Source organism: Prunus dulcis, chromosome 1 (genome assembly GCF_902201215.1).
Source record: "Prunus dulcis chromosome 1, ALMONDv2, whole genome shotgun sequence".
Lineage (NCBI taxonomy): Eukaryota > Viridiplantae > Streptophyta > Magnoliopsida > Rosales > Rosaceae > Prunus > Prunus dulcis.
The window spans coordinates 13,492,545-13,506,272 of record NC_047650.1 but is presented as its reverse complement, the minus strand read 5'-3'; the positions used below and the strand labels follow the sequence as shown (position 1 = coordinate 13,506,272).

Genomic DNA, 13,728 nt, shown 5'->3' with positions numbered 1-13,728 from the left:
AAACATTACACCTAGTCCCACTCTTAACCTGACCCTATAAGCCTCGTTTGATGGCTCGGCCTAAACTAAATTTCAATTGAGTTTAAGTCCATTCTTAAGAGTTTCGAGACTTGTATGAAAAAGTATGTTAAACTATAATCTAATTTAATAAGTTTAGCTCTAGCATTTATACCTTCATTAAATAGCAGCCATAACATTAGTCAAACCACCAGACTAGGCCCTCAATCCCCTCTTGCAAATACTAAACTACCGATACTAGAAGAATGTGACTCAAGCATATGGCAACCCATATCCAAATTGAGTCCAATTCAAGCAAGTTGGGCTAAATAAAATCCTTCATTCATAAAATCTTATGGAGCCCTCACCTTACTTAAGACAAAAGAAGGGGTGAGAACACCAATCTAGGAGCTATTTGAAAACAGTTTAGACTCATTAGCTATTTTAATACAGATCCCACATCCATCTTCTGCCTGCGAAACTGAACCTTTTCCAAGATCAGCAGCAAATCGTTTCAGCCATTCAGCCTCATTATTTCTATGTACTCCAGCATCTCTAATTTGACCTTCCTCCTAATTACTTTATTTGTACAATTAAATTGATTTGAGTGAGTTTATATATAATATGGTTGGTACATTACCAAGACTAAGAAAAATATGTTATATATATTTCATGTATGATAATATTTTGTTCTAGAAAATGGTTTTCAAAATGCTAATGTTATTTATGTCATTTTCACATCTCAGTACCCCAGATAAATTTCATTATTTGTTCTTATGAAATTATTTTCCAATCAAGCATCATACACATTCTTAATCTTGAATACAAATTTGTTTTCTCATTTTTTGTTGTTGAAATATTTTACGAAAATGGTGTTAAAAAAACATTGGCAGACCCTTATTTGTACACAACAAAATCAACCTCAAAAAAATACTAAAAAAAAAAAAAAAAAACACTAAACAAAAGAGTAGAACCTCAATAGCAGAATACATGAATTACATGTTTAATCAATAATTATTCAGATCACAACAAAATCAACATAATCGAGCTCAAAACCAACACAAAACCAATTCCTAATCAATCTAAAAGCAAAAGCTCAATCAAAGAATACCTTACAAGAACCACTTCAAATTGGTTAATCAAGTGATTTTGATCTCCATTTAAGGTTGTATGTAACTTACTAACTAGTATTCTAGTGATATTTCTCTCAATGGATGGAACCATAAATTTAGTTGTAGGGAGCCATAATTTTAAAATAAATTATATGTGGACTTAGATCTACAAAGAAATGCCCAAAAAAAATTATATTGACACATTGTTTTCTGGTCAATGACACATATTTCATACTTCATGAACCAAAAGAATATGCATTAACCTTGGAGGACATCAAGTCCAAATGAATCTTAAGAGAAATCAAGTGAAAAAAAAAAGGAAAAATCTTCAAGAGGGGGTTGGAAGAAAAATGGAGATTCTCCAATAAGTATTTTGTTACGGATTGGTTACATATTTCTAATCTTGAGCGTGAGATTGCATTCATTAAATGTATTGATAGTCTCTTAAATGTAATCTAACGGTCGAGATTAGATGTATGTAACAAACCTTTAACTTAAATATTTATTGAAAAATCTCCCAGAAGAAAATATAATCCCAATTTATAATTACCAATGAGAGATATCAAAAAACAGAGAAATTCCATGACTCCAAATTCAATTCCATTCTTAAAAACCAAACTATCACCCACTCTTATGTTGAGACAACATTTTAGGACATTGTTTCACACTTTATGGAGCTCACCTTAGCTCATCCCACATGCATGTCTTCACAATGATTGGGGGCATCAACCTCTTCATTTAGCAACATCTTCTTTTTGGTATATTATCTTCTCTAAATGCCACTTCAGTTCATTCCTTATCTGGTAACTCAATTACTTTACTCCTCCTGCTCACATGATGACCTTAGTACCTTATCTCTTAAATCATAAACAGATATTCCAATTTCCATACACACCTATATCCAAATTCTTACCATTCCAACTCATTCAAATTCTTCTTTTATATCCAATTTAAACAAGTTCATGATAAAAATAAAAAGTGTTACAATCAATTGCGCCTGAGTGCATTTTGACCGTAAATGCATGTGGTCAGAACTTGCTCATGCAATCACACACGAATGAACTCAACAAAATTCCATTGAAAACTACTAGTCCTATGTTTATCTATGATTAGGATTTGCTCATGCGGTTACACACAACTGACCGTAACAAAATCAGCTTAAGGGCTACTGGGTGGGTACTGTTCCTTAAAGAACAAAACCCTATTCCCACATCGGCATATACCAAGTGCTTAAGCAAGTGAAAAGTCACTTGGCAAGCAAAATCTTTTGGCTTCAAAGCATGGGATTGCCCATTTGCCCATGCAGGCAAGACTGGCAACGCATATCAATTTGGTTGGGGTGTGCTTCATGGAAATACTCCTTTTGTAGCCATGGACGGTCATTATCTTCTGGTTTAGGAAGGGAGTGATGGAGTGACACGTGTATGGACAGATAGAGGTGTGATAGGTTAGGGTGGTGCCACGTGGAGATGCAGCAGCAGTAGACTACTCAGAGAGAGAGAGAGAGAGATGGTGAGGGAACCAACTGCATGTGCTTACTGCTTAGGCAAATACCCAAATAACTTCTCACACTAAAACTCCTCCTTTTTGTAGCCGCGGTTTTGCTCTCCATACCCGTGTCCATAGCGCGTGCTGCGTTCACACCACACCACCATGACAAATATTCTCTACATAAAAGGTGAGAATATTTCATTATTGATTTGAATTAGCTTTTTAGAGGGTTGATAAATTAAAAAAAGAATTATCTTAGAGGACTATTTAGACTTCACTTAGACCCCTGAAGAAATAAAGATAATATTAGGCCTTAGGTTTAGCTTGTTTGTGTTAGGCTTATTAGGTTATACTTCAAAATTTACTTGTCAAAAGTATCATGTATATATACATAGGAAGAATAATTTTTAATCAATTTTTTGTGTGTGTATTTCATCTCATATTTAATTGAAAAATAGATTCCCATATTTGATATCACTCTCAACATTATGTAAGGGAGGGAGTAATTGACGATTGTCTTTGCCTAAGTATTTGTTCGTTATAGGAATACTTGAGCTCGAATTATTTGAACTTTATTCATAATACTTACCTCAATAATGAATACTTTTAACCCCTTAAGTTACAATAACTTTATTTCTTCATTACATATTTATATTTCTAATATGTATGCATATAATTTATATTATTATTTATCATAATTTGGAATGGAAATTTGAGTTTTTAACTCAATGTTCGTTATTTCAATGTTGAAATTGTGCCACAAACAAAGCTAAACCAATGAAAATTCAAGTTTGGAAAGAGGCATCCAACTTATGTACAACTCATGAAATCTTGGACTTGATTTAAGCTGGACACATTAAATAAATCAATTCAAACTTGAGCACCTTAATACACAGCTTAGCTTGGCTTGGCTTTGACTGTATTTCCAAAAACTAGTCTCCAATGCAAAAATTTGGGACCCAAACAATGCATAGAGAGCGTGGGACTTAGATTTGGATGGAGCTTCAAATATCAATTTTCTCTCTGTGGAAACCATGTGTTGTGTAGTGCCTCACCAATTTATTATATTTGTGCTTGAACCTCCCTTTACTGCCCCTTTCTTTCTCTCAATTCTCGCGTGTAACTTCCGAACGCAAATTAGCCTACTTGAGAGAGAGAGAAGAGAACACACAGAGAAGAAAATACAGAGAACCCCAAAACCACACAACAACAATAACACAGAGAGAGAGAGAGAGAGAGAGAGAGAGAGAGGCTCAGACAGACTCAGACTCAGACACAGACAGAGAGACAGACACCACCATAAAAATACAACCACTAGAAGACTCGAGACTCTGAGAGAAACTAGAGCAAACACACAGAAGAAAACTGCTCTCTCATCTATCCCATTCTTCTTGTAAATCATTCATCTTTAGAGAGAAAGACAAAGAGAGAGATCTCCGTTGTCATTCTGCATTGCCCACTTCGTAGTGGACAAGGTAATCTCACCAGTTGTATCTCAAATACCCAGAATTTGGATTTCACAGATTTTCCCATTAACGCTTTGAATCCGCTCTCTTTAGCCCTTTTGATCGATACCCTCTTTAAATTGGCTTCGACCCGCGAAATAAAACTTAAAAATTGTATAGTGCTCGATTGTCCTTCTTCTTTTTGTTGTTTTTTTGTTTTTTGAAAATTTGATTTTTTTCCCAGAATTTTTTGAGGAGTGGGATTAGGGTTTTTGATAGTGGGTATTTTGCTCAGAGCATGCTTTGTTTTGGTGGATATTTTAGGGTTTCGTTGGATCGCAACTGGGTACTCGTCCAATTCCGCTGTTTTGGACTAATTAGGGTTTGATCAGAGCACAATTGAGGAACTGGCAGATATTGGAATCATCGCGGCCGCTCATAGAATGAGCATAAGCTCCGATCTTTCCCCGGAACGGAATTGTGGATTTGCCAGAGCTGGGTTGAGTACATGAACTCTGAGATTGCATAGAATTATGGGAGTTATTGTTTTTCTGAGCATGGAAGAAGATTGCACATACTGAATTGGGTACATGAGTGATCAGAGACTTGTGGGATCAGAATTTCGGAGCAAAAGGACTTCTGGGTTTTTGCTGTTTTTGCGTGCTTGATCTTCAGCTGGGAATGAATTTGGTTTTGGGTTATAAGGAGGAGCTGATGATTCTGTATTGGTCCAGAAGGCAACACAGAGGATTGGATTGTAGTGGACCGTTTTCGTTTCTCAAAAAACCGTTTGGCTTAACTTAGTTTGAACAAAGTTCTTGACAGAATAGCTTTTGAAGTAGTTAGTTTATCTGGGTTTTGTTGGATTTTAGATCAGTTTTGTGTTGCAGTTGTTTCCACTGAGCTGGTGCTTTTTGCTGAGCCTTGGTTTTTCAAGTGAATTGTGTGTGTTATTGCTTTGCCTGCCTGCACTTCTGTGTGGAAACGATTAAGGATTGGTTCAAGTGCCTGTTGGAGTGACTGAGAAGCTCATGGAGGATTTTTGATGCTGGGAATGAATGCGGGGACATGGTGCATGGACAGGAGCATAGTTGCTGGTTCGTTCCCTTTCTGGAACAGTGCTACTGGAAACTAATTCAGGAGTTTTCTTCCTTGGAAGGCACTGGTGTTTTGTATTGTGGGATTTTGTGCAATGTCGCGCTGCTTTCCATTTCCTCCACCTGGATATGAAAAAAAGGCTAGGAAGGATGATGTGGACTTGCTAAAAAAGGTTAAAATACTTTCCTTATGATCATCAGTATCTTTTAATTCGTATAGCATTCATTAGGGACATAATTTATCAAAAAGATAAAAAAGGAAAAATAGAAATAATCATTTATTAGGAGCGTGCGAATGGATATGATTGCTCCCTTCTGTTAACTAGCATGGTTTACACATCTATATGGGACATTAGAAGTTGTAAAATTTTTGCTTTCTCCACTTTCAGTGGATATTGCAGTTCCAGTTAAAGATGCAAAGTGTTTGTCTGGTGTGTCTAAAGATTGTTTATTTGATGCTGTAGTTTAGGAACAAATAAAATCCAACAATCCAGGATGAAGACTTTAAGTAAAGATTTAGGTGGCCAGTGAAAATTATGGATAGATGAACTGGCTGGGAAAACTGGTGATTTTGTCCCGCTTTCTACTCAGGTACCTTTTGTCAGATGTTTTTCTTGCTGGTGTATTGAAGTGACCAAATTATTCGATTAACAGCTACTTGTTCAGTTTGTTGCAATGTGAAAGTTAGGAGCTAGTTGGGGAATATAAATTTTTCCACTACTAAGCGACCATTAGGTTGATTTGTTTATACTATTCATGCTCACTGGTGCCATGTTGAATTAGCAATAGTTTACATTGCTCTCTAAGCTGGATCAGTACCGAGGGATTTTTCTTTTCTAGGGTCAGGACCATCAGATTACAACCATATCTGGATAATGTGTTTTGAATCTTTGATACATAAACCTGGGTTGTACTGTGTAAGTGACTACTTATTACATAATGTGTTGGTATTGCTTAGTTTACGGGTTTAGTACCAATCACTTGCCACATGCATTCACATCATATTTGTCCAGTCCCCATTTTTATCATATAGGGCTGGATTAATGATCACGATGGAGCCAATACTTGTGACATTATTCGAGGCCAAGTCTAGCCCGAAATTGGTGCATCATGTGCAAAAGAAACCTGGACGTATAGATCATCTATTCTTGTGTAGCACTGTACATTAAAGGTTTAGCACACAAACTGGCTTTGGAAGCTAATGTGGTTTTGATGATGTCCAAATTATGCATCTGTTTGTTGAGAAGCAATTTGTTTTTGGAGGAACACAAAAGGGCAAAAACCTTGTGGATTTTCTTTGTTAATATATTTCTTTTATGGATATTTTTTGGATAGTGTGGGTGTAATAAATAAAAGGATTTTAAAAATTTTAGGGGAGAAATGGATTGATTGTGGGACAGGGTTTCATTTTTGGGCTTCAATGGGCTCAAATTTCCTTGTATTTTCAGCAGAATACCTTTTGTCCTTATTCATTCAGGCTCTCTTTATCTAGCTTAGCTTTTTTGTAATTATTTCACTTAGGTTACTATTGGACGTTGTTTACTCTATGCTGTTTGAGTAGCTGGTTGGTTATGGGTCTTTTATGCATTCCATTGGACAGCTTGACCATTATATTTTGTACTTCTATGACATGTTAATAACATCTCTCCGTTTCTCATAAAAAAAAGAAGAGAAACCAATGTGAGAAAAGAAGAAATTGAAAGAGGTGTTACAATAATGTTTTTCCCAAAAATCTCTAGGATATTTGACTTGGGCATTAGTGTGTGTTTTAATGCAGGCATGTTGTGTTAGCCATAATAACTTCCAAAGTAGGGAAACAAGGAAGTAGATAGATATTTGTGTATGGTTGACAATACACTAATGGGCTACAATTTTTAGTTTATTTTATTTGGGTTTGTATTATTAAGAAAGAAGACCAGTTTTGGCTTAAAACAGTGATGACAATAATTGTTTGGTAAGCACAATCTTTTGTTGCTGGACATTTGCATAATCTCTTAAAGCCTTAGCAGACACGAGGAGAATTGTTGTTGACCGAAGTTTAGAGTGCATATTGGCAATTCAACACTTGAATTATAGCAGACACAGAGGAAAACATTTAAGGTGCCAATCGGGTTTCTTTGAATTACTGCCTGTTTCTTGTTGCTCTTCCTGAGTTACTTGCTCTGAGCTTATCCTGTCAACTCAAGCCCTTTACAATTTTTCTAATATCAATTTCATGATTAGTAATTAACATTGTGTATGGCCTTTGCTGGTGGCCATTACCATTGCATTACTTAATTTACTTTTAAGCAAAATGTGGAATGCTATATTTATTTTTTCTTCTCTACTTTGTGATTTGGAGCTTTTATCATGAGGGTTAGTCTTCCTTTCTTTTCTGTTTCTCATTCCCTTTTGCTTGTCTTGATTTCTTTATACTCCTTTGTTTGTCCTCTGAATTCCACTCTCTTTCCTTCTTTTATTTATTTTGGTACTGTCTCTTAATCAAATTGTTGTTATCAAAGATATAGACTATTAGCATCCGTATATAGTCTATCCTGTCTTGTATAAGTTGTATCCCTGGTAAATTGCTCTAAATTCTTGTTCCTACTTGTAATCATAGTACGAATTATGTGCTATATTGCAGAAAAAACATTTAACTGGTTAATGATTGTCACTTTTACTTAATATTCATAGAATCATAGGTGTTAGAAGCCTTATTTATACAAATAGTGCTGCGCCAATTTCTTATTTTTTTTGTTTTAATATTCAAACAATTATTTTGGTATACTTTTGACAATGATTGATTAGGACGGATATCTCCTGAAGATGGCAAAAAATGAGTCACATTTGTATTATAATTGCTAAATTGGATTTCATATGATGTAGATTTGGTGAGCGATAACTAGTATGGATTGGACCTTAAAATATTTATGTGGTGGTTGTAGTTTGACTGGGGTGACCCGGGTGTCTTTGTGATTTCCTGGGACAAGGGATTCATATTTTACTTATGAGAAATTCTTATTTTAAGAACTTTTGTACAATTTTTGGTTTGTTTCTCTATAAATGGAACAAAGAATAGACCAGAAGATAAGACCAGCTTTGTTGTTGGGGAGATAAAGAATAGAGTAAAGGTACTTAAAAGTAAATAAGAAAAGGTGTAATATTCAATACAGTTATACTGATGTCCTTGGATATGACAATTGAATGTGATGTTTAGAATGATTGCCATTTAGCTATACAATTCTTCTTTCATGAATGTATTTTTCTTGCCTGTACAGGTTTCAAAGAAACTTTGGCTTCTAATTCCGCTTTTTGGTGCTAATGATCTATTTGTTCATGATGTTCGCCTTTCTAAATAAGATGCACCAATTCATTCTAACATGCAATGTGTCTTAAAATTATCATTTTCTGGTCCTGGTTCAACTTTGCTGGGAATTGTTACTTAATTTTATAAGATTATGAACCTTGTTTTAGCACTTGCAATCAAAAGATATTACATTACTCACCAAGTGTCAACAAGCGTTTCATTTGCTATGATATATCTCTGGCTTGAAGCTTTCAGAATTGAAACAGTGATAGGAAGATCAAGAATGAGGTTTCAAAGAAGAGGCGTTCTTTGACCGTTTTGAAGATGGAAATTTTAACATGGAAAGTTAGAAGGAAATGGTCCAAGGTTGCACCTTGGACATATATTCAGAGTTTTCTAGCTGCATTCCTTCAAACTAAGAGAGAATATGGAACCTATTGAAGAGGGGGCTTTTGAAGTTTAAAGGCCTATAGGAGCATCGAGTTTTTTGAGTTGCGAAGTCTATATCTGAAGTTTTTGGTCATGAGTGCAAAGAGACAAAACACCATTAATGGTGGAATTTGGCATTTGATTAGCATGACATTACTCCCTCAATGTAGTGTGGGGGCAGGTGCTGAATTCTGATTAGCTCTGGCTTCTCGCATTAGAGGTGTTCCTATCAGTGTTTGATAATTTGATACTAATTTAATAGTTGCTTTCATAGGTTGAATGGCTTGGGAATATTTCGCTCTCCATCTTTTTTATAATATATGGATCTCTTTAACTTCTTGTCATCTTTTTTTGGAGTTGACTTGGCATTATGGCATACTACCTTGAATTTGGTTGTAACATGTTTATCTTTTCTAATGTGTTTTATCTAAGTTTACTTATAGTGGTATAAGGTAGAAAATATCTAGGTGTAATCCTCACTTTGAAATGCATACATTAAATTTAAGGTTAGAAAAAGGCGTATTAACGTTAAAAATGCATTTGACAATGTAATTTAATGCCTTGGATTGCTTGTTTTTATGCAATAGGTATATTATGATGAGTGGGAGACTGGATAGTATGGATAATTGTTAACTGTGCTTCTGTCGTTACCTTTTGGAGTATTAAAACACGGGTTTATCTTATTGTCATGCTCACCTTTGTTGTGGACGTAGCATAGGATGTTGTCTACGAAACAAATAAGTTCTAATTTGTTGTATTTCCTTCACCTTGCTGATGACGGCTTTATGATGATCTTCTTATGTTATTGAGTTGTGTTTGAAATGTTCTAATATTCTTTGTTGTTTGTTTTTCCTGATTTGCTTGTCTTGAATCTTTGTTTTGGGGTGGATTGCGTTTGTAGTTTTATGTCCTATTTCTGCTCCTTCTTATACGCGAAATTATATTTTCTTAAATGTACTCTTATTGAAGGTTGGTGGTGTGATCCTAAAGTACTTGCTTTGTACTTCCATACCTGTGAATTAATTCTATTACTTATAAAACAGGGTTGCTTTCTATTTGCCTCTTCCGTTACATATAAAACAAGGTTTTTCAAGTGAATAATGGTTTGATTAGAGATTTACCTTTGGGTGTAAATTCACAGAATGTTGTATTTCTTCAGAAACTATGCGTTTGATGGCTTCAAGTGTGCAAAAACTATGTGAAATGTGCAACGCGATGCTGTATTTTGTCCTTTTCTGGTTTTTGGGAATTTTTTAAAGAGGACTCCACGGATTTTCATGGGTTTGGTGTACTTTTGGAACATGGAAAGATTATTAAATTGAATTCATTGGCCAAATACTTCAGAGACATCACTAGTAGTTTAGGGTCTAATGACCGAAGGAATTCACTGAGATTTAGTTATGGTTATTTTTGTTTGCCATGTCTTGCAAGGCAGTTCTTATTGATATTAATCCATATTGATCGCCTGAAACTTGTTTTTCAGTTTTAGTTCTTGTAAATAAACTTCCAACACAATTCTCCGAGTATATATTTTTCTGTTTCTTGAGTATTTATGCATATGTTTTATTATTCTATACATTTTCATAAATTACAGGAGAAGCACAGAGAAAAGAAGCATAAGAAGGAAAAAAAAGACAAAGAGAAGAGAGAAAGTAAAGAAAAAAGTGAGAAAGACAGAAGTGATGGAAAGCATCAGGAAAAGAAAGACAAGAAGGAAAAAAACAGAGACAAGAAGAAGAATAAGGAGAAAGACAGGGACCCCGTTAAAGATAAAATTAGTCCTTCAGATGAGAAGAGAAATCCGGGGAAAACTGAGAGTTTTGGTGCAGAGAAATTCATTCCTAAAGAGTACAAAGATAACTGTGTTGACAAGAGATATACTGGGCAAGTTGGAGGTTATCAGGCCGAGAAGCTCAGTCAAAATCATCATCTGGCTGAGGAGAACCACAATTCTGTATTGTTGGAGTTGGGTAGGAGAACTAAAGATGAGGCCAGAGGAATTGGTAATCATGTGGTTGAGAAGATTTCTGAATCAGACCGAAAGAAGGATGAGGGGATGGTCAGATTGGTGGCTAAGGATGCTGACATTTTGGCTGAAGTCAAGGAAAAGAACAAGGACAAGAGAGTTGATGACAGAAAGACGGATGGGCAAGGCATCAGGGTTGCAGCACAGATTAGTGGGAACACAATGGTTCAAAACCCTGTTGGTATGGTTGAAACTAAAGTTGGAGGACTTTCCAGACCATTGGGGAGCAACGTGGATAGAAAGATTGATGGAAAAGAAAAGACCAAAGAGAAGGAAGGTGATGATAAACGAAGGGAGAAACGCAAGGAGAAAGATAGAGAGAAGAAAAAACAAGGGAAAGACAAGGACAAGGATAAAGAAAAGAAAAAGGAAGCGAAAGCAAAGGAGAAAAATGAATCTAAGAATGCAGAGCCAGGTAAAGAGAAGAAAAAGGAAGAGAAAGCAAAGGAGAAAAATGAATCTAAGAATGCAGAGCTGGATAAAGAGAAGAAAAAGGAAGAGAAAGCAAAGGAGACAAATGAATCTAAGAATGCAGAGCCAGATAAAATAAGAAAGAGCAATAAAGAGGATCATATAGACCCTCATTACGTTATAACCTCCCAACTTTCGAAAGACAGCAACAAAAGTGCTGGTGCTGATGGAAATCTTAAGAAACGGAAGGACTTGCAGACAAATGGAGTTTTGCATGGTGAGTTCTTTTTCATGATGTAAAGTATCATCATTGCAGCCCAATCATGCTTTATAGTTGTCTAACACAAGTTGGCCCTTTTTCCTACAACTGAGGGAGGAGGTTGTAGGTATAGTTTTTGGACGTAATGTCAGATCCTGATCTCAACTGTTTCCTTTTGATTCCAAATAATAATGTTTTTCACTTTGGTATCCGTCAATTGGCAGTGATGTTGAATCAATTTTGTCAAGCAGATTCAAACTCTGGTCATTTATTCTTAGCTGACTAATGATGCTTCCTTTTCTGATGTTACAGCCAATGACATTAGGCCCAGTAAACTGCCGCGACCCTCTTCGTCCTCTCATCCATTAACGGTAAATGGAAGAACAGTGGAACCTTGCCAAACTTCCACCCCGTATGTTTCAGATAGGCTGGGATCAGCAAATAATGTTAAGGTGGACAATAAGGACTGCAAGATAAATGGCATCGTTGAATCTCCGTCATTGTCTGTCTCCCCTGCAAAGCTGACTTCTACAGCTGCACAGACTGTTCCTGTTGCCGAAGCATCTGTGAGACCGCCCCATCCAGATTCCAGATATCTAAGCCAGGTTTATTTGGTTCCAAAGGTGGACGAAGTGCCTGATTATGACGATGAAGATTGGTTGTTTGGGTGCAGTGGTAACCAATCAAAGAAGCCCAAGGTGGAATCTTCAGGGGTTGAGGAGACACCTGAGGTATGGTCAGAGGCTCTGCGGATAGAGTCTGCTGATGTTCACGCTCTACCGTATGTCATTCCATATTGATTGACTCAAATGGGCATGCTTCACTGCTTCACCTCCAAACTCTTGATGCGGGCAACCCTCGATAGGACCACACTAGACCAAAGCTAGAAAGGCTTCTGGCCACCTTGGACATATATTCAGAGTTTTCTAGCTGCATTCAGCTGTGATTGCACTCTGTTGCAGTGAGTACGACTAATGGTCTGCTTCTCAAACAGTCTCAAATGCAAAGGTTGCCAGGGTCACTCACACATTATGGCTTGCCCCAGGACCGGGCGGGCTATTTGGATTCAAGGGCTGGTTTTCCCCAACAGCTAATTCATTCAAAATGGAAATTTTCATAAGTGCGACCAAGTGAAGGGTTGCGTAGAAAGGGAGATAGATATATAAAAGCTTGTGCAATTTTTGTTTTCATTTGCTTAGGAGCTGAGAAGCTCATTCTAATTGAGCATTTAAGAGAAACTAGCCACAATTTTGATTTGTAACATAGAACTCTTATTTACAAGAAATGTAAGATAGAAGGAAAGGGAAAGTAGTTGCATTCGTTCGTTGGCCTCCTTCCATAATTGTTCATCGTACTGTGTTTCCAAAATTGTTTTAATTTCCATTTTGCAGATCGGGTCTAGTGCACTTTGGCTATGACACTCAAGTTTTTTTTAAAAAAAATTTCTTTTTATCCTTGAGACAATTGTGGATTACAATTTTTTTTTCTCAAGTTTTTATTTTTGGATTATTAGTAGTTACTGAGTTTTACTTGTAAGTCTCTTCCAAGATACAAGAATTGAAATCGTTTAGATGACGTATTTTGGCCAGGCAAAAGCGACTCCCGTTGTGCTTGTGACAGCTTTCTGAATCATATGAAAAAGGAACAAATTGTTATTTTTTTTTGTGAAGAAATTTTAATATAAATTTACAGAGAGACCATTAAAGAGAAAGATGTCCCAGTTGTGAAAGATTACTTCCATTTCAGTTGGAACTTTTAAAAACAACCAATCCCTGACTGCTGGTAGTTTTGCAGTGAAGCAAACGTAAGCTCTGCTCTACCTTTTTCCTTTCTTACTTACTGCATTGTATATCTTGGTTTTTCCCAATGGGATCAATAATTATTTTGGCTTAGTTTGTAGTTTCTCAGTAGGTGAATACAATACTTATACTATAGATTTAGGACAAAGCCCTCCCAAGTTCTAAAAGATCAAGTTTCGAAAGGGCGGGATAAAGATAATATTTCGGAAGAAGAAGTTGGGGGACTGACCCCTGTATGTTCCTAATGTACATCATATCATAAGGGTTGTAAAAGATCTTCCACCATTCCATTCATGTCAATAAATTTTAAGTTATATAGTCACATTCTAACAATTTTCAATTCAAACTTTCAATGATTTTTATTGAGTTTAAAAGT

General features: G+C 36.1%; 1 protein-coding gene across 2 annotated transcripts; it reads left to right on the top strand.

Moving 5' to 3' along the window:
* Nucleotides 1–3,690: 3,690 nt before the first annotated feature.
* Nucleotides 3,691–12,884, top strand: LOC117616802 (DNA ligase 1-like). 2 transcript variants are annotated; one of them, XM_034346224.1, is made up of 4 exons: nt 3,691–4,075; nt 4,370–5,315; nt 10,452–11,571; nt 11,866–12,884. In XM_034346224.1, exons 2-4 carry the CDS (start codon nt 5,238–5,240, stop codon nt 12,351–12,353), a joined length of 1,686 nt encoding a protein of 561 aa, XP_034202115.1. In that variant the 5' UTR covers nt 3,691–4,075; nt 4,370–5,237; the 3' UTR covers nt 12,354–12,884. The 2 variants fall into 2 exon arrangements, with proteins under 2 accessions (XP_034202115.1, XP_034202114.1); XM_034346223.1 differs by having other exon boundaries at nt 3,691–5,315.
* Nucleotides 12,885–13,728: the final 844 nt, after the last annotated feature.

Bases quoted from the DNA above. Each gene is read 5' to 3' on its own strand.
- LOC117616802 (XM_034346224.1), top strand. From the start codon at position 5,238: ATGTCGCGCTGCTTTCCATTTCCTCCACCTGGATATGAAAAAAAGGCT. The intron at 5,316-10,451 runs GTTAAAATACTT...CATAAATTACAG, and splicing joins ATGTGGACTTGCTAAAAAAG to GAGAAGCACAGAGAAAAGAA. The intron at 11,572-11,865 runs GTGAGTTCTTTT...CTGATGTTACAG, and splicing joins GACAAATGGAGTTTTGCATG to CCAATGACATTAGGCCCAGT.